This window comes from Vespula vulgaris, chromosome 2, assembly GCF_905475345.1.
Source record: "Vespula vulgaris chromosome 2, iyVesVulg1.1, whole genome shotgun sequence".
NCBI lineage: Eukaryota > Metazoa > Arthropoda > Insecta > Hymenoptera > Vespidae > Vespula > Vespula vulgaris.
The window spans coordinates 5,822,641-5,843,615 of NC_066587.1; the positions used below are offsets into that span (position 1 = coordinate 5,822,641).

General features: G+C 30.2%; 2 protein-coding genes and 1 long non-coding RNA gene across 5 annotated transcripts; 2 read left to right on the forward strand and 1 right to left on the reverse strand.

Moving 5' to 3' along the window:
- Window positions 1–19: 19 nt before the first annotated feature.
- On the forward strand, window positions 20–14,640 carry LOC127072778 (lysophosphatidylcholine acyltransferase). Of its 2 annotated transcripts, none has more exons than XM_051013488.1 (11): window positions 20–341; window positions 6,692–6,837; window positions 9,641–9,858; window positions 11,433–11,545; window positions 11,629–11,783; window positions 11,929–12,066; window positions 12,175–12,300; window positions 12,392–12,539; window positions 12,634–12,732; window positions 12,944–13,088; window positions 13,222–14,640. In XM_051013488.1, exons 1-11 carry the CDS (start codon window positions 216–218, stop codon window positions 13,308–13,310), a joined length of 1,503 nt encoding a protein of 500 aa, XP_050869445.1. In that variant the 5' UTR covers window positions 20–215; the 3' UTR covers window positions 13,311–14,640. The 2 variants fall into 2 exon arrangements, with proteins under 2 accessions (XP_050869445.1, XP_050869446.1); XM_051013489.1 differs by lacking the exon at window positions 9,641–9,858 and adding an exon at window positions 10,767–10,981.
- Window positions 645–4,925, forward strand: LOC127072787 (uncharacterized). Its single transcript, XR_007785589.1, has 2 exons — window positions 645–848; window positions 922–4,925. It is a non-coding gene; the product is annotated as an uncharacterized LOC127072787 (long non-coding RNA).
- A 149-nt stretch (window positions 14,641–14,789) lies between the features above and the next one.
- On the reverse strand, window positions 14,790–20,886 carry LOC127072774 (RAB11-binding protein RELCH homolog). Of its 2 annotated transcripts, XM_051013481.1 has the most exons (16): window positions 20,560–20,886; window positions 20,095–20,295; window positions 19,746–19,904; window positions 19,326–19,672; window positions 19,154–19,264; window positions 18,827–19,071; window positions 18,450–18,760; window positions 18,078–18,364; window positions 17,686–18,013; window positions 17,433–17,586; window positions 17,239–17,362; window positions 16,879–17,149; window positions 16,674–16,809; window positions 16,407–16,606; window positions 16,003–16,264; window positions 14,790–15,929 (listed from the first exon to the last, which is right to left on the reverse strand). In XM_051013481.1, exons 1-16 carry the CDS (start codon window positions 20,606–20,608, stop codon window positions 15,782–15,784), a joined length of 3,333 nt encoding a protein of 1,110 aa, XP_050869438.1. In that variant the 5' UTR covers window positions 20,609–20,886; the 3' UTR covers window positions 14,790–15,781. The 2 variants fall into 2 exon arrangements, with proteins under 2 accessions (XP_050869438.1, XP_050869439.1); XM_051013482.1 differs by lacking the exon at window positions 20,560–20,886 and having other exon boundaries at window positions 19,746–19,900; window positions 20,095–20,235.
- Between the last annotated feature and the right edge of the window lie 89 nt (window positions 20,887–20,975).

Below are 20,975 nucleotides of genomic sequence, written 5' to 3' on the forward strand. Positions count from 1 at the left end.
CATTTTAATCTTTTTTCGACCTTCTCCCACTTCCTACAAGCTACGTTACTTCTCAGTCTGTTTCTTCGTCGACGAGAATCGTCATTGACGAAGAGTGACGCGTCGTTGTTTCCCCTCGTCGTGTAAGACAATATTAAGGACGCGTATAAGACAAAATAAACGAAAGGTTAACCCTACACGTTCGGGAAAAGTAAGGTTCACGAGGAAAAAGAAAAATGGAGGAAATTAACGGAAGGGTAGGGAAGAAGCACGAAGAGGTGGATGCTGCAACCCTCAGCGCCGATCTCCTCAATCCTTTCGTTCATCGCCTCGAACTCGACACGACCTACGATAAACTCAAGGTCAGTATTTCTCTCTCTCTTTCTCTATTTCTCTTTCTCTCTCTCTTTCTCTGTCATGAGCCCTTCTATGAACATACTCCTTCCGCACGCGGAAACCCTCCCTTGGGATCGATGCTCGCGCGTCTGTCCGGTGCCGGGCGAGTCATGAGGGGTGAGCTTAAGAAACAAGTCTTAACCTCTTTTCTTCGAAATTTTATATTGTGTATATCTTCGTAAATAATTATCGGCAAGTTAAATAATTATGTTTTTTAATGTATGGATTTTCGTCTTTGTAGTTAATTTTTGAATTCTAGCTTGATATATACATATATATATATATATATATATATATGTATGTATGTATATATGTATATGTACATATACATGTATATATACATATACATATACATATATATATATATATGCAATTACTAAATAGGATTATATCTCGATACCAATTATAGACCCTAGTCGAATTCTATATTCTAACCAATTCTTTCGCAAGAGGACGAAATAATATTCACCTTGGTAAGGAGGACACCAACTGTTCGTTATTGGAGTGACTCATGATCGATCCTAAAACATAATTTTATATATGCAGCGACGCTGTCAGTCGTCACTTTCACCTAAAGCTTGTCGAACTAAGGATACTTGAAAGATCGTCATCATGCCAACTTTTCTCGTTGTAATACTTCAGCATTAATATCAACATTCTTAACTGTATGCCAGCGGCTATATAGAAAGAAGTAGAGCGCTCATGACATTCAACGATTTAATATGTAGGTTGTACGTTGAAGAAAGGAAAGAGAAAAGAAAATTATAATTTTAATGAGAAAAAAAAAGATAAATAGATATCTTTTGACGTAATGACCTAATTATATTATCCGATCTAATTCCGATGTTCTTTTATGATTCTAAAATTGACTGAGAATCAACAAAAGAGCGACATATAGATGAATTAATTTCCTCTTTTCAAATCGCCGCTTTCACTCGTACAAACCTTGCACCTTGTCGATCGTAGAAAGTCTTCCAAACATTATAATTTCCGTACAGTACGCAGTTGTCTTTATACAGTACAAGTCATATTTTACTAGTCATTTTACAGTATAAATACATTTTGTTTGCACTTAAAAATTTTTATCTTTTCGGTTGCATATTAACATAACATAGTCTTTAAAAGAAATGTCTATTCTAAGATATATTAAAAAGGATTATTCACGATTGATTAATATACTTTATAATAATAATAATAATAATAATAATAGTAATAAATAAAAAACCTTGAAAAAAAATGCCTTCTTTATGATCAATACATACAATAACAACGATTACCACGTTTGAGTTATTATTTCTGGTTATCAGAAACTATTTTTCGAAAATACTAATGGAAAAAATATCTTGTTTTAAAACAAAAATGCAATAATAAGTATAATTTTATGTTTACAAAAGATAATGTTCGTGTGCACGTAAAGAGAAAAAAATAATATATAATGCGTTGGTCATTATTATATCTGCTCGACAGGACGGAAGTAGACCTTTTAAAAGGTCAACACAGCTGTTTGTAAGTCGATAACCACTACAGTGTTATTATATAACAATAAATTGCGTTTTTATCCAGAGGGAAACAAATAAAAGAAGTGGGACCAAAAAAAGGACAACAAATTGTCACGATTAATTTCTATGGCTAAAAGGAAAGGTGAACCGAAATGAATTAAAATTTTAATAGTTAACGATTTTGTTTTATCAATGTATCATAGAACAAATCATTATAATTCATTTTATGATGAAATTGATTTATTGTGATAAAATCCTGACGGATTATGTACGTACACAATTCAATGTGAAGTCTTTTACTATAGTAACATTTATCAATAATGAACTTCATATTTTATTATAATTTTTCTAAAATTCGAGAAGTCAAAAAATGATTAAAATGAGAGAAGAGCAATGACAAAAGTATCGACGAGTAATATCGGTATTTGAAACCTCGGAACATCTAACCCGTTTGAAGAAAGAAATCTCTTTACAATTACGTGTGCGCGCGCACACGATGAAAAGAAAGACGGAGAGAAAAAGAGATAGACGGAGAAAGTTGTGGTACATGTCATATTGTCGTACGTAATGCGGACCTTGTCTTTACAGTTACATTCGCGGATATTTTTCTTTTTCACATAAAAATTAGTGCGTGACGGATTGACGCGTGTGATAAGTCTAAGCGAATATTGTCTCTACCATTGTAGATTGTATTAGCTGTATACATGCTTATCTGTATAACGGAATAATGAGGAAATGAACGATTTGTAAACATCTTGTTAATGATTAGTTAATTGATAATAATAAGCTTATCATTAAATTTTTATCAATAATTTTATTTAATTTATTTTATTTATGCTAATGTATACTAATTTAACGATTTATTTAACTTCCTCATATGACTACTCTTCTGACAAGTATCTATAACTACATTTATATTATTTTCAATAGTCAGTTTTATCTGATTACATTAACGTAAACATTATGAAAAATATAATTGCATTTAAATAAATATGTAATATTGTTGCTGTCAAACGAATATTAATATTCTGTTAAGAATTCAAATTCTTACTTTTCTTGTTCTTTTCGAAAAATTTTTCTCACGATTTTTCTCATTGACAAATGTTCCATATAAAATATATATTTCTATTTCTATCATATTTAAATGTGCAATAGAAAGGATGGCAAGAGGAAAATGAAACGTCTCTAGCAAAACGTTATTAAGCGTAATGCATTTCCCAACTAGAAAATTAGAATTTCAAACCGCTTCGCGCCGGATGATACTTCTCGATTCTATGTCGCTAATCAGTGAAAGCGATTTTCGATACGAGTCTTGGATATAAAGCGAGCGAAAGTCGATCAACGCAGAATAATTATTATTCATTAGGAATGTTGGCAAATTGAGGTGAACTACTAAATGAAATTTATAATATATTTTTATAATATTCCGGTACATGTTGAGTACATGTATATATATACATTCACACGACATTACGATCAAATAAATTAATATTAAAAATATAGATATTTATTTTATACAAAAAAGAATCCACTTCATTAATCTACAAGCCATTCCATTTTATAATGTTTCTATCCGTTTTTTCATATTTCAAAAAAATATATTTATGCAGTTAAGAATATAAAATTTATTAAAGTAAATGCTAATGAGGATACACATGTAAAATTTCATGGATGTTTCGAGCGTTTAAAAAGAGGCTCAAACATCGTTGGCAACCGGAGAGAAAAGTAGGTCATGTCAAATAAAGTTCGATATAAAGAAAAGAATATTATTCTTTACTAAACTCCTGCGAAACTCACACATACATACATATATACATATATATATATATATTTACCTACTTATATATATATGTGTGTGTAAATTTTGTCCTTCTATATAAAATAAACTATGTTCAAACATCGATTATATTACTCGTACAGTAATTTATCCTAATGGCGGTTTGAAATTTCGAAATATTATAGTCACAAAGAAAAAGCTGCTATAAATGAATCGGAAAGTTAAACTCGTAAAGCAGGAAAAGCTATAAAGACAGACCGTCGACGCCTTTCATCTTTATTCTTCAACACTTCCCGGCTCTCACTGCAAACATCCAGACATGCAATATAAACCTTATGTAGCGCATGATCTTTTTTTTTCATCGCTGACAACGTTTCAAAAATATGCGATAAAATGAAGCCTTTGTCCGCTTGAAATACACGAAATATACAGACGATAATATCAAAAACTATTTAAAAATAAATAAGAGATAAAACTCTACGTTCATTTAATTATTATTTCTTAATCGTAAGATTATTTATTTCTATAAAAATGATACTGGTATAGTAATCAGTAATAAATAGTAATAAGAAGATTAACATGTATTTATAATGTAATTATATATACACTCGTTATACAGTACGGTTCTTATTTACATAACACGAGGATGCATCTAATGAATTTAATTAAGATCAAACGAAATACGTTTATTGAAATAGAATTATTGAGAATAGGATGCACGAAGTAATCAAAATTTAGTTCTTTCTTTCGTCGTTTCCTAGGATAAAAGAGAAAAAAAGAAAAGAAGAAAAAGTTAACGTTTCCCACTTCTTTGACTAACTTTGCCTTGCCAGATGTGGGTCACAAAATACGAGAGTCTACTTCGACGAAATGTATTCCGTGTGAAAAGCAAAGAAGAAAAGATAAAAAGAACGAATGACAGAATTGTTGAGCCTTTGCTTACGTCATTCTCGCCCTTTGCCTACTTATTCTTACAAGATATTCTTATTATATGTAATATAAACTTCGATATCCTTCAACGAAATCATAAAAAGACTCGTAAAAAACAAGATTTCGATGTTACTAAATAATATGTATAATATCTATAATTAACTAAGGCTATATTTTTTCTTTTCATTTTTATATAAAATTCTTGTTTTAAATATTATCTATATATACTCTGTCTCTGTCTGTCTGTCTCTCTCTCTCTCTCTCTCTCTCTCTCTCTCTCTCTCTCTCTCTCTCTCTCTCTCTCTCTTTCTCTCCCCCTCAATATAATAAATTACTTATAATGATACTACTTCCGAAAAATTTTATAATATCAACTCCTTATGTCAGAAATAGTTTGTTCATCTTTCTGGAACACCTTGACACAATTCTTGGTCATGATCACAGCATGCGTGAGGTTGATCTTGAGACTCGACATTCAAGCAAATTACGACAAAGGTATTTTGTTCGCATTACATAGGTCGAATGAAAAAGAATGACCTCTATCATAATTAGAATTTTTCTGTTCTTTCTTGTTATGTTTATATGACATAATAGGAAGAGTAACAACATGCTTTATGAGTCCTTGAATAAGTAGGTAAATGACATTGAAAGACTCGTTAAAAATCTCCATCAGAAAACTCGACTGCACCATACTTTGAATGCTAATGTTACCAACCTCATTGTCATGTAGGTGGTTAACGCAATTTCGTAATATTATTGAATCATCGTTCACAAATATTTTTATATCTTTTGAACATTCGATTTCAGATCAATTTCCTTTTTTGTTATCGATAATAAATTTGAGAGCAATTACGATAAACTTACTAAAAAACGATAGTTCTCAATTTGACAAATTTAATCAGATGTAAGATATAAACATTTTATTTATTTCATATTGAATAAAAACAGAAAAGAAAAGAAAATCTGTCAAACTTGTACTTTTAATAAATGATAGCTATGATATTTGATTACAATCTGATCAAATAAAATGGTAAAATTCTTTACCATAAATTATAGCTTGCTAGAATTCGAACGAAAGTCATCGCTATGAGTGATGCGTGTTCTAGAACGAGATTATCTACTTCAGGTATATACCTACTTTCTTCGAATACTTTCAACGTTCTAAAATATCTGTCCGAACTTGAATAAAGTCCAGCTACTTGAAGAAATTATAATCACGACAATATGTTTTTCAAAGAAATTATCTTTAATAAAGAATTTACAAGAAGAAAGAAGACGAACGGAGGAGAAGAAGAAGAAGAAGAAAAGAAGAAGATATCATTAAAATTTTAAATAAGGAAAAAGTTCTAACATAGATTCTAAAGACTTCGGCACAGTTTCTTAGGAATTACCGTTAGAATTTTTTTTATCTGATGATTCATACATTTTGGATATCGAGATCCATGTGGTCCACGTGATCAAAGTCGAAACCTTAAATAATAATAGATTTTAAATTTGAAAACTCGTATTAAAACACGGAAGTACTACTTAAAAGAATGACCTTGGTTCATACGATGATCCAGAAAGAAACGTACTACTTTCTCGTATAAATTTTTCGTGCCACAATTTTCGTGACACAAAAAGAAGCTGAGGAAGCGACTGAAGAATAAAGACATTGGCGAATGCAACCTTGTACCGTTGAATCCACGAAAACATCCTCGGTGCAACAAAAATAATCTTTCGGCCGTAACCTCGATCTTGAAAGATCGAGTGAGAGAAGTACATGTGAAACGATAACTTGCGGCGCAAGCTAGGCTAACGGAACGATCAAACGGTACTCGTTCTCTTTCTTTGACTCTCTCCATCTCTTTCGCTTTTTCTTCATCTTCTTCTTCTTCTTTTTCTTCTGTACTGATCTTCTCATTCCAACAGATGGTAAAACATTCTATTTGCAAGATACAACATTTATTTTTTCTCTGAGAAAAGAAAAGAAATTGATTAGATCGACAAAAGGAAAGTCGATCAAAGACAGAGTCACAAGGAACTATTTTATTTACTTGATTAAATTAATGATATAATCTATATACCAATATATGACTTCCATCTGACGTGTGAACATTTCGTATTACAGACGGCATTCCTGACGGTAGCTCTGTTACCACTAAGGCTAGCTGCGATTACTGCTTTAGTAATAATGGCCTGGCTTTTAGCCTGTTTGGGTCTCTATGGACTTTCTGAGGAAGATTTACGTCAAGCGCCTCTTAAAGGATGGAGACGGTAAGTCGTGACAAAATTAAAAAGTTCTATTTTTTTCTCAAATGGACTTTCCTAAATATAATTACCACGCAGGATCAGTATCTCAGTATGTTTTATTCATGCATAAACGACGAGTAGATACTCATAGAATTGCCATAGATAGAAATATTGATAATATTAAACTTTCCAAATGAATGTTGGAAAATGTATATATATAAATAATTCAGTTTTGTTCGTATAACTTGAGAGAGTTCTTTGTTGCGTCGACAGAAAAAATTATTTAATTCTCGGAAGGTATAGCAATAGTGCTAGGTTCGAGTTTTCGCGAATAAAAGTCCATTTGTGGCCGTGTTCTGTGTCTGAAACATTGTCCAAGCATTAATGAGTAAATATTCATATATAATCGTGCCATGATCGTTCCGAACATTTAGATACGATTGAAATCCGTGGATGTGTCGATCAGTTTAAAGTCATACACGGATAAATTCAGTCATATTTATAAAATTATGTTTGTGCTCTGTGACCGTATCCCTCCGTGGAAACCGGGAAACAAGAGAAATATCGGAGGCTATTAAATGTAACCGGAGATTATCCGGGCCACGGTTGATGATAGAAACGGTACGGATGATGTATAAACTGTTATATACAAAATGATAGTAACCAATTCGAGTCCAGTGAACAGCCGGGATCGGTATGACCACGGCACGATTGTATATAAATGGACCTTTATATATCCTCCCTCTTGGCTGGCCCTGCACGGCATATAACCACTTGCTTCTTCCATGTTAACTCTTTCGTTATCAATGATGATTGTAATCATCCGTCATCGCACGCTCGCTATATCCATCGTGTGCCTTTAGTGATTCGTTAAAATTTCGCAAACACTTGCAATTTTGATTATATTAATTCCATGAAATTTGAATTTTGAAACCAATTATTTACTTATCGCGACAAAGTATCAAATGCCATACTCTGTCAGCGATAAAGTATACGTTTGTTCTGCGATAAAGTGCACACTCGTCTTCTGACTACTCGTATAGCGACAGCGTACTTAGTCGCTGATGATGATGCCATAGTGAAAGGGCTAACATGACAGTAGTCGATAATAGCGAAAAATTAGTCTAACTAAATTGCCTAACATAATAATTTTATGATTAATCTTTACATTACGATTAAAACCCCGCAAAATTCACGATCAATGTTTTGATGCATTCAACTATGTATTTAGTCGTATCTACATTAATATAAAGTAACAGCTGAGTAAATTGTATTTTTATAAAACGTCACTTCGTCATAAAAGATTACCTAACAACATAATGATAATAACATAAATGCAGTAAGTAACTTCAAATAGTATGCTAAAGGGTTAAATTAAATTCGATGTTTATTTATGAAACTGTTACTATGACGAAAAGAAATTATCAGAATTAATTAAGTTATCTATAAATATTGATAATATAATCTTTAGAAATGTTTCAAGATATAGTAGATGAAATTTGAAAAAAAAATTACATAACGGATATAAAAATTAAAAAATGATTATAACTAAGCATATATCGAATTAGAATATATAATTGATCTTTATTATATTCAAATAATAAAAGTGTTATTTCAATATCTTTAACATTCTAAATAGATCGTTGATGCATCAGCAAAACATTTGTGAGAGTAGAGAGAAATTTCTGCTATGATAGATATCATTCTTACATCAATTTTTCATTATATCTCACAAATCGTTAACTATATAAAACACCAATTGAGATCACATGCTCAATTTAACACACAATTGATGTTTGTAGTTACTAATAAATTACATTTTATATTTAATTATCTAAATGATTACTAAATCTGTAAAATTGATATAAGATTTAAATAAACTTGCATGAAATGTACAAATCGGGTATCGCACAATAATATACAAATAACAATTCGAGATACTGATTTTCTATCTCATATCGAACAGCTTTCACCTTCGTACACCTGCTATGACCCCACGTTCTATAAATGACATCGAAAGTACACGCTCGAGACATCTGTTAAATTTTCAATGCGAGCTATTACATGAAAATAGGAAAGACGAACGGTCTTTCCTGTAAAAACTCAATTCTTTTAATCAAAAAAAAAAATCTTCAATTAAAGTGCTAATAATACCTATACTCGTTCATTTAATTGATTTCGTTTGATTTCAATTTAATCGTCAATTTTCAACGAAAAAATTAAAAATGAAGGATCAGTTCATATTATAAAAATCCTTGACCTTCTTATCATTCGCACTCTCTATATAAATTTTCTATGAGAGTATATGTTGCCGGTGGTAATGAATTCCGACGGGAACTTCTAAAATAATAAAAAAATCTATACCGTCTAGAGGCTTCAACAGAAACACGTAAGTTCAGGTTCAAGGTAATTTCGAAGTGATGGATAATACTAATAATTGTGATATTGTCATCGTTCGTTATAGATATGAAAGGTAATAATCGACAAATATTAGATTGTTAAATTCAAATGTGTTATAATTCTAATTATCGAATTTCTTAACATGTTACTTGACATGATGGAAACCAGAAGTTTTTCAAAAATTACGGATTAATTAAATTTAATTAAAACAGTATACATTGATGCAACGAAATAGAAAATGCTTAGCTCAAAAGAGCAACGTTCGCATGTGAATTTACCAATATTATATAGAAACGAAAGTAGGTACTTAGTTGCATTCTGTTTGCCTCCCTTTCTCTTTCATCGAAAGTCGTTAAAAAGACTCGAGTATGCTTCTCTAACATCGAAAGAAATTATCATCACATATATGAAACGTGTGACGAAACAGAGACATGCGCATCGTGATCTGCTGGATGATGCGAGCATTATTCGTCTGTGGCGGATTTCATCAGCTGAAGGTGAAAGGTCAAAAAGCGGAAACAAAGGATGCCCCGGTGCTAGCCCTTGCACCACACTCGAGCTTCTTCGATGCACTTCCGGTCGTTTACCTTGGTGGACCGAGCATAGTCGCCAAAGGAGAGACGGGCCGCATTCCATTCTTCGGAAGTAGGTCACAATTCTCATAATCCCATCGTTTTTTTCTTTTTCCTTTTTATTCGCCAATCGTGAAAACGATGTTGACCGTACATTGACTGAGTATTCTTTCGAAGCATTTTGTGCAACACATGAAACGATCATCCAACAATCATTTCCCGTAAATAAATAAAGGAAATAAATCGTTTTGTGTGAACGATTTTTCCAACTTTCTAATCTTAATTTTAAATTACAAATAAATAAATATTAAAACTCATAGAATATAAGGAGAAGAGAGTACATCTATTTACATTTATTCTAAAAAGAAATATATAATGTTTAGATAAGTATAAATATAATGTTAAATAGTCAAATAGTCTTTCCTCTATATATAAATATATGCACGCGTGTACATACGTATGGTGGATGGGATTATATATCTGGGAACATACGCGTATTCTAACTAACAATACAATTAATGTAACTATTAACAGTTTCGTTGTATTATGCCATAGGTGTAAGATAGATAATATTATGGAATGAGATAACATTAAGTACGCGCACTAGCTTATGGACTGACAAAATGTCTTAAATTTATACTAGCCAGTGGGATTTTGGTTATATCTGTTTCTTATAAACTACTGGCTTTATCTTTCCTCTTACTTTCCTGTTTCACGTTGCCACATTGAAAGAAAAAGAGTAACGTCATTAAGATCTTCCTGTCTAGGAAGATCACTGAACTCATCGTCCTCTACAAATTACTTCGTCTTCTTTTTCAACGTACTTTTTTTTCTTATCTTATTAATAATACATATTAACTTGCTAAAAATGATCGAGAAAGAGATACGAATTTAACTTCAGGAACGAGAATGATCCTCGATGATCAGCTTTGCCGTGTTAAATTGAAATAAGTATAGCATTGTGTGGATTAAAACCTGCAGCAAAATAGTTCCCTGGTTGTGCTTTCTGGGACGACTGACATACCAGGCAGGAGGGATGAGAATCGTCGTACGCGGCAAACAAGCTTCAAGAGCAGAGGCACCGATTCTGGTAGTCGCACCACATTCAACATTCATCGACGGTGGTATCGTCTACGTAACTGGATTTCCCTCAATCATCGTAAGACGAGAATCAGGATTGAATCCGTTTACCGGAAGTATGTGAATGCTGAATATATTTCCCAATTCTTCAAAAACAACAAACAAGTGATCGATGAAAAACAAGTTTTTCTAACTATTAAAAAAAAAACAAAACAAAAGAATAATCCATATATAATTTAATTATTATACTTTCTATTTTCGAACTTTTACTAAGATTGCAATCCAAAAACGTTCGTCGATATGCATCCCATTCGCCATATAGTATAAAAGAAAAAGTTACGATTTCAAATATTTCATTTTTCTAATAATTTAGATCACATTCGCGTTAATTACGTATTTACGTACATGCAGACGTGAACTCATACATCTTCGTTAAACTGTCTGAAAGTAATTGCGTTCGAATAATCGAGCGAAACTAGGATGATATATGATCATAGTTTCTTACAATCATAGCAAATCCGTTTCATTCGAGTTCTTTGATTTAACATATTCTTCCTTCGCGTACAGAGCTCATCAATTACACACAACCGGTCTATGTATGGAGAGAGGATCCTAATTCGCGGCAGAAGACGATAAAGGAAATAATCGAACGTGCTACTTCAAAGGAAGATTGGCCACAGGTAATTTTGATTTATTATAGATAAGTTATTAAATATAGATGTAAATGACTCCATGAAAAGATGTTAAATTATTTTGTTGTTAGGTAATGATTTTCCCAGAGGGTACCTGCACAAATCGTTCGTGTCTGATAACTTTTAAGTCAGGTGCTTTCTATCCAGGCGTACCTGTGCAACCAGTATGTATAAGGTATCCTAATAAACTAGATACAGTCACATGGACATGGGAAGGTCCTGGAGCGTAAGTACAACATTAACAAATTTACGATGAAAAATATTCGATATTGGTACGAGTATATTTTATCGATGAAAAGTATTGTTTGCATATTCTCAGAAACTGACAACTTAATTCTATTCGAATCGTGACTTTAACCAATTGATTCCAGTTTAAAATTACTATGGCTCACATTGACCCAACTAAATAGCAGTTGCGAAATTGAATTCCTTCCTGTCTACAAGCCAAGCGAAGCAGAGAAAACAGACCCCAAACTTTATGCAAATAACGTTCGCCGTGTTATGGCAGAGTAAGTAACACCTGTGCTATTAAATTATAATTTATAAATTGATATTCGTATGTCAAAAATGTGTTATCTTGCGATATTATTTTTGAGCAATCTTTCCTTGGGTTTCAGGGCACTAAAAATCCCTGTATCAGATTATACTTATGATGATTGTCGAATTATCAGCAAAGCTCATCAATTACATATACCTCATGCATCCACCATAATAGAAGCTCACAAACTTCGAAATAAACTTGGGTTAGTTCTTCGATATTAATCGTAATATCATACGATACTTATATCTCTAATTGGCAAACACTTTTACAAAGTATACGTCGCTTGTTTGTAGTTTGGCAGCATCGAAAACCGAAGAAGAGCTTTTAGAAAAAAAAGTAGAAAAATTCGGAGAAGAGGTGAATTTGCAAGAATTTGCACGAATTCTTAGACTCGATGAAAAAGAACCGACTACTCAGCAACTCTTTCGAATTCATGACCGAGTATGTTCATTATAAAAAAATAAGTTGATCCTACTGTTTCAGTTTTATTTTCTTCACAATGACGTATATTCGCTACGTGTAAACTCATTTTTAGAATGGCAAGGGCACGATAGATCTTGAAGAGTATATATTCACGATACTGGCAACGACAAATGCTAATTGTGAATTGGATATGGTTGAAATCGCGTTAGACGTAAGTATATATTAAATACATGCATATACATACACACATATATATATATATATATATATATATATATATATATATATATATACGGACAGTACTAAAAGAAATAAAAGTAAGAATTTCATAATTTTCACTAATCTATAAATTACAAAAGTAAAAATAGTTTCGAAATACTTGTTTCTAAATACGTAAATATTCTTAATAATATCTCATTTAGGTTTGCGGTTCTAAAACATTGGAGTGTGTTAATCTAGCGGAACTTAGAAAAGCTTTGAGGTTGTCATTACACTTACAATCAGAGGATGTTGATAAAATCTTTCAACAAGCTTGCAATAAACCTGGTGACAATGTAGTAACTTACGGTAAATTATAATAATTTGTATAATTTTACAACAGTTGACACAAATTCTTGTCAATTTTATAACAAATATTTCATTATATTCATATCAGTTAGACTGTAATTATATGTAATTACGTCATGATAATTTTATACAGAAGCCGTGCTTGGAGTATTAGCTACACGAGCAGAATTTGCGCATCTATTCACTGGGAATTCCGAGACAAGAAAAAAGAAGACCATTTGAGAGTGTCTCTTGGCCGCGTCTCGTATTCCTCAAAGAATTAGGGAGCAACGTGACTCCAATAGGCCACTTCTCAGCCAAATTTGTTCTAGCCCTGTATAACTAGGTAATTTCTTATGCGATCGTTGAGACTATTTCTTCTCCTACATATATGCTTAGCAAATTTTTTAAATAACATCTATATCTTCGATGAAATAGTAACGTCTTCGAGAAATTTTATGGTGATTGATGAATTGAGCCTGCATAGTAAGCATACTACTGATCTAATCGGATTATAAATTGTATGAAAAAATGTGCGGAAACTTTTTTTTAAGCTGTATACAAATAAATAAATAAATATATATATGTATATATATATTTATATATTTATATATAAATTAATTCGAATAAAATATTCGAATTTGAACAACATTAAATCAATCCAATATTTGTTCAGGTTTATTAAATTTAAATAATCAATTTGGTTATTTAAATTCCGCTATAATGACGCTATGGGATAAAATATGTAAAATCGAACAGATACTCGCAAAGAAAATGACACGAGTCATTTAACAATATAATTTAATAATAATTGCTTTTTTATTGTCTCAAAGTATTTTTTCGTTCGACTTACATTTTATTTCAACGATTAAAAGTAGAAATTATTTAGAATAGGCCTTATTCTGTTAGTTATATAGATATTACGATGAATTTTTCACCTTTATGAGGTTTCACACTCGGAATCAAAATTAAGTATGCAATACATATTAAAACTTTTGTTAAATAAAAGCATGCAGAATCCTTGCTGTGAGACTGGAAGATAAAGTCGGACGTATCGTCCATAGGAAACGTTATTTAGTCCTATAATCGCTTTAGATTGCTCAGGGTTTGCAAAATGCGAAAATTATTGAATGAGTGCTCGATTATTTTATGTTTGTGGAAATTAATCACAAAGATCTGCTCGGTCACTTGATCGAGTTTTTAGTAAATCGAAGTACACTAATTATGAGTACCTAGAAGTTGAACATGCATTTAGAATAAATATGTTATAAAATTTATTCTTTGCTCGATAACAATACATGCTGCAGTATTTAATATTTAATATACACACATATATAATATAATGATACATTGGTCGTGAAATACAATAAAATGTTACTTATTGTATATTGTATATACGCATATATATATATATATATATATATATATATGCGGTGACGTATGTATGTGTGTGTGTGTGTGTGCGTGCGTGTGTGTGTACGTGCGCGATGCGTGTAATGTATATACACAAAATATATACTTGTACATATAGATACAATAAAATATTCTTACAAGGTATGAATTATCTTGACAAGTAGTGTAGATATATTTTATCTCTGCCTATAAATTGGCAAAAATTATTTATTTACATTACGAGTTTATTTTAAGTACGAAACAAGACTGAAAAAATATATATATATATAAAGAATATAATAGATCTCTAGACTATCACATAAAATTTTAGATATCATAGAGTTCCAATTGTTAGTTAAGAAAATAATGAAATATATATATATATATATATATATATATATATATATATATATATACGTATACTCTTAAAGAGACTCTGAAAGAGTTATTGATAGAGCCTGATTATCACAACTAATTTCTTAGAAGCTCACCAATGTACTTCGGTAGAGTACTACTATATTATAACTTTAAATATCATTTAAATAAATATTAACTATAATAACATTTACAACTCAATTCTGAGATTACATATTTTCATGTATCAAAAACAATAGTGACTACTGATGATAAATCTTAATTATTGACTTTTTGAACAGATACATTATACATAATGATAATCACGACTGTGTTATGCAATAGACACAGTGTATTAATACTGTTGCCTCTTATTAATATGTACAGGCTCAAAATGATATCATCTTCAACAATTATAGAAAAAAGGATATAAAAATTATATGCAAGCATAAAAATTCTATATCGAAAAAATTTCTATAATGAAAAAAGAAACGAATTTTTAGATATTTCTAATCTGCACTTATAAAAAAGCATATCTAAATTTGTCATAAATATAAAAAAAAAATCAAAATTAAATCACACTAAGTATTGTTTACAAACTTGCATTACGAAAATTTGTTCTCGCACATACATTATTTTCTATTTGTTCTCATGCGTTACAATTACATTTTAAAAGGCACACCACAATTTTAACGATATTTATAAGAAAATCACAGTAAACGTAATCTCTTATTAAAAGTAATATTCTATTTTATAATTTCTTTAAATATTAAATTTTATCAATGTGTGCGAGCATAAAATTATGCATGTATTTATACGTAATATTTATTCTATATAATTGACTGAAAAAAAAAGAAAATCTGGAAAAAGTTAAAAAAAATCAAATGATATTCATATATATAAAAAAAAAAAAAAATCGAAATTATATACATTGCGCGAAGAATAGAAAAATATTATGAACGACATAACTATTTTTTCTTGAAAATACTCGTCACTGTCGAAGAACTAGGTCTTTGTTGAAATATCTTGCTCATTCTTTGTCGCATATCCTCTACACCCTGACCTACATTTACTGTCGCCATTGATAAAGAAAGCCCAGAACTCATTGAGCTTGATCTAAAATCATAAAAAAAAAATCACATAAATATTTCTACTAATATACAGAGATTCGCTATTAAAAATGCATTACCTTTCGATTGGTTTAACAATATCTTGATGAGATTCCGCTTCTCGTAATAAAGATTTTACCGTTTCTCTTTGTTGCGGTAAATTTTGATTAATCAAAGTTTCCAAATGCCTTAAACCAGGTAATATAACGCCAGAAATACACTGATTGCTTAACGGACAATAAACTAGAACTGAATAGGCTTCGACCAAAGCATTGCAAAGATCTACTTTACGATTCTGTTGCATCGCTGTTGCAGTTATTCCAGTCAATTGTGTGGCAATAACTGTAAAGTTAAATAAGAATTAACCGTTATAATCAGTTGCAATTGCCGATATAATCATTGCAGTAGAATTTTATTGTCAGAAATAGAATTATAAAAAACTTGTATGAAGAGCACAAACGGATTATAACTTTATAAATCTTACCATCCTCTATATAACTTTGAGGACAACTTGGAGCAATATAAGCTAAAGTTGAAACAAGAGGTGTAGCTAATACAGACAAAATATTTTGTGATTCTCTTGCAATAGTTTCTAAAGTTAACCGTGCCTTATCACGCGCTTCTCTTACTTTACATTCTGTGATAAGACGACCTAAAGGAGGTATGACTGCTGCTTTCACAGTTCTAAAATAAAAATATTATATAACTTTATATTTTTTTAGAAATATATAATATATAAAATATTACTTACATATCTGGATCACTAGCTAATGTTACAATAGCTGGAACTATTCTTCCATTTATCAATCGATCTGAAGTATGAGCTATGATAGAACCAAATAATGTTGCAACTGCACATCTTACACTAGATCTTTGATGCACCACACCTGTAATACACAGCCGTAAATAAATAGTTAAAAAATCAACATTACAATCAATAAGATAATAAAAATTACCATCCCATAAGCCTGTTAGTACATGCTCTTGCATTTCTTCTTTAGCACATAACTTTATAATTGCGATCTGAAGACTTGTAATACTGATACCGCTCATGGACAGAACAACTAAAAATTGTTTTATAGATTTTGATACTTCAACACCATTTAAAGTGCTTAGCATAATCAAGTAAGCTGGAATCAATGTTAAGCTGAGATTTTTATTATCCATTGATAATGTTGATAATTGTTTTTCTAGTTCCGTTATTTCTGGTAAGAATATTGGTTGAATCTGCAGTATAAGAAGAATTCTATAAATAAAATTTACGATACTATAATATTCAAATGCTATTATATAGTATTATAGACTCTAGGAATTACCCTTGTCTGAGTAATATATCTTCCAAAACCATTGCACAATGATTGTATATATGTGAGCAATGAATTTAAAACACTCTCTTGTATTATTTCTGTAGATCTTACTATTTCAAGAATATCTATAATCCTGAAAGTAAGTATTATAATTTTGTATAAAAAGTAAGTTAGTACAAAAATATAAAATTTATAATACTTACAATTTATTAGTAAACCATTCTAATTCCGGCCATAAATCATTTTCCCAGGTATTTGAAAAAAATGTATTTAAAAGTGTACCTATGTCTGTGTCACCATCATAAAATACTTTTGGGTTGATTATATCACAATGACATATGGACAAAAACTCGACAGCTAAAATGAAAAATTAATTTTTGTTAATATTATAATGCATATATTATAAACATTATAATATTATAATGTTTACATTTGTATTTTTTATAATTTACTTACGTAATTCTTGAGAAGTTGAAGGTTCTACAGAAGTTCTAACAGTATCAGTATCAGCAACACACACAACAGTGTGAGGAAGTAAATATTGTAAAACGCTAATTAACGATTCTATTCTCTCTTCGTCAATATTTTCTTTAACAGGTGAATTTTGAAGATTCGTAGGTTTTATATGATTTTTTACTTTCGAAATTAAACGTGGCAAAAGATGTGATCTTAATCTTTTTAAAGATAACGCCCATTGTGCTAAGATAGGTAAAAATATAGAAGATGCTGTATTTACTACTATAGAAGAAGAATCATTCAAGGCTGTTAGAGCAAGTTCTTCACACTACAAATACAAAACAGAATATTAATAGATATATATAGAATCTAAAAATCATATAGAGTACTACCTGAAAATATTTGTCTGGATCATCCATTAATGCTACAAGAAGAGCCAAACTTCTTACTACACTAGCTCTGACTGAAGGATCTTTATCTTCTAAAAGCATTTGTTGTAGCATAGACAGCATAAGAGAATTTCTAATAGAAACTGACGTATATGGAGCTAATGCAGAACAACATTCAACAGCTAATAATCTTCTTTCTGGATATTTATGTTGACTTTGTTCCCAACAGAGAGTTAAAACTTCTTCTCCTCCAATAGATTCATCTTCAAGTTTTGCCATTGCCACCAAACCTAATAAATAAAATAAATATATATATATATATAAATATCTCCTTGTTTTAATTACATAATTAAATTTTTAAAAATAGACACTAACCAGCTAATATCATTTGTCGTTCTTCTTCTTGTGGTCTCTTTTTTAAATTAAAAAGAAGTTGTAATAATTTCTCCCTCTCTCCAGAATCGGAATGTAAACGAACTGTGCTTAATATTAAAGGTATAACTTCTTCTCGTTTGTTCAATATAATATTAGGTACTATTCGAGGTAATGTTTGTGCCAAAATGTTAACAAGTGTATCGCGAGAAACTCCATATTTAAATGGTTCTTCTGCCACTGATATTATAGAACTTGAAATATTCACCAAACAAAGACCAATAACTTCTAACTTAAATTTTATTGGTAAAAGTCTGAAATGTATAGATATATTAATATATCTTTTATATAATTATACATTAATTTATAAATTTGTATACCTCGATGGTGCATTTGATAAAATAGTTGAACCTTCTGTAACATCAGTCCTTGGTAACTGTATTCTTGTCCATTCTTTATCTCCTGGATCAGTTTCACCTAAACTTACTACTACAGAAACACTATCATCTTCTTCTGGATCTTGAGTTGCGTTTGAAACATCGCGTGGCGGAGATTCAAGAATTTCAAATTTATCTGGTGTTGTAGAATTCGAATTTATAGATTGGATGGTACCATTACTACGTTGCTAAATCAAACATACATATAGATTTATAAAAATCAAGTTTTTTAAAAATAAAAAAACTAACAGATAATAATATTCCATATACCTTACTATCTTGTACCAAATTTTCATTAGTAGTATCAATATAATGCTGGAGATCCATCTTCTCTTTTTCTAATAATGCAATTTGCTGTTTTAATTGTTCTATTTGCTCTATCTATAATAAAATAATAATTGAAAAATTGAAAAATTATAAGCTGCACATACAAAATACAAACCATTTCTTTCAACTCATTCTCCTTTCTTTCTGCTTCAGTATTTCCAAATTCAGTTTGAACAGAAATATTTACAGAAGGTGGTTTATCATGACCATTAGCTCTCATATATTCTCTATAAATCTGTAATAATCCAGAAGGTTTTGGAATGTTCAAACCAACATCCTGCCAATCTTCAAGTTCTTGATTTTCATTTTCGTCACTAAATGTTATTGATGTTAATTTATAAGAATGTGTAAGCAAATATTCATGAACTAGAAAATTTAAAGCTCTTTGTTCATGAGGTTTTATAGGATTATCATTAATAATTTGTTTATCAGAACGTTTATCAGGTGTTGCAGTATCAAATTCTGAAATATTAAAAGAAAGAAATTTAATTATATAATAAAAATGCAAAGAAACATTTGAAAAAGGAAAACAAACCTGTAACAACAGTAAGATTTGCACGTAAGGCAGAAATACTTTCTCTTGCATTCCTAAGTTCAAATTCCAAAATTGCAACTCTTTCATCAATTCCAGTACCATCTTCAGAGTACCTTGTCATATCAAGCGAATCCAAAGTAGCTTGACTAGAAGACCTAGCTAATATTTTGTTTCAAATATATATATAATAATTTTCAAATTGTTTCTATTCATATTATTTATGTATATATATTATATATATGTCATTTTAAATATCATTAAAAAATATCTAATACTTTAATTTATTCAAAATTGATAAAAAATATATATAAAAAAAAGCCTTATTATAATATCTACAAAATTTACTTACGCATAGGTGTATATGGTTCTGGTTTAATATTTTGATTTTCAAAATTACATGGATTAGAAAAGTATTCTTTAAGAATTGGTAATTCTCTTCCTGCTTCGCATAATTCTGCATGTAATTCCAAAGCTGTTAGTAAAAATTTTTCGTTTAAAAGTTTCGTAGCAATTTCTTCGTAAGATACTATCGATCGTACGGCGGGAATTCCTAAAAATGATGATATATATAATTATTCATAATATTAAAAAATAATAAATTATAAAAAAATGACGAAAAAAATCTTCAACATACATATAGATGACGTATACAAATGTAGAGTTTCATGTATACAGACATTCACAAACTTATTAAGTAACAAACTATTATAAATTAATTCATAAATTGCTATATGAAATAGAACAATTTAACTCTGTTGTGAAAAGATTGCATTAAAATTGCTAGAAAGAAATCTAAAAAAATCATTAAAATTACCTTTGTTTGTAGACAAGGGATTCCTAACCTCTTCTATAGAACCTGCCATCGTTTTAATATTTATTTATACCTTAAGACAAAGTGACATGTTTTGTATTACTTATCAATAATATCAGTATACCATGTTGTGTACTTATTAATATTAGGCCGAATAATTAAAATTATTTTGTTCGTAATACACAAAGTTACTTCACATCTGTGACGATTAACGTAATGTCACACGTACATATTACAGTCTGGTGCAACTGTTGATATATAGGTATATACAAATGTCCAACATACGTAGATGCATATATAAACATTTTTACAACTCAATATGTCACTATAATAGACTTAATTTGCGACGGAAGATATGTTTTTAATTAAATAAATAAATTATATTTGTATAATAGATAATATAAAAAAGGAAATGATAT

Bases quoted from the DNA above. Each gene is read 5' to 3' on its own strand.
- LOC127072778 (XM_051013488.1), top strand. From the start codon at position 216: ATGGAGGAAATTAACGGAAGGGTAGGGAAGAAGCACGAAGAGGTGGAT. The intron at 12,067-12,174 runs GTAAGTAACACC...CTTGGGTTTCAG, and splicing joins GTTCGCCGTGTTATGGCAGA to GGCACTAAAAATCCCTGTAT. The intron at 13,089-13,221 runs GTAAATTATAAT...AATTTTATACAG, and splicing joins TGACAATGTAGTAACTTACG to AAGCCGTGCTTGGAGTATTA.
- LOC127072774 (XM_051013481.1), bottom strand. From the start codon at position 20,608: ATGGCAGGTTCTATAGAAGAGGTTAGGAATCCCTTGTCTACAAACAAA. The intron at 20,296-20,559 runs GTAATTTTAATG...CATCATTTTTAG, and splicing joins TCCCTTGTCTACAAACAAAG to GAATTCCCGCCGTACGATCG. The intron at 17,587-17,685 runs GTAAGTAAATTA...TTTTCATTTTAG, and splicing joins TTCAACTTCTCAAGAATTAC to CTGTCGAGTTTTTGTCCATA.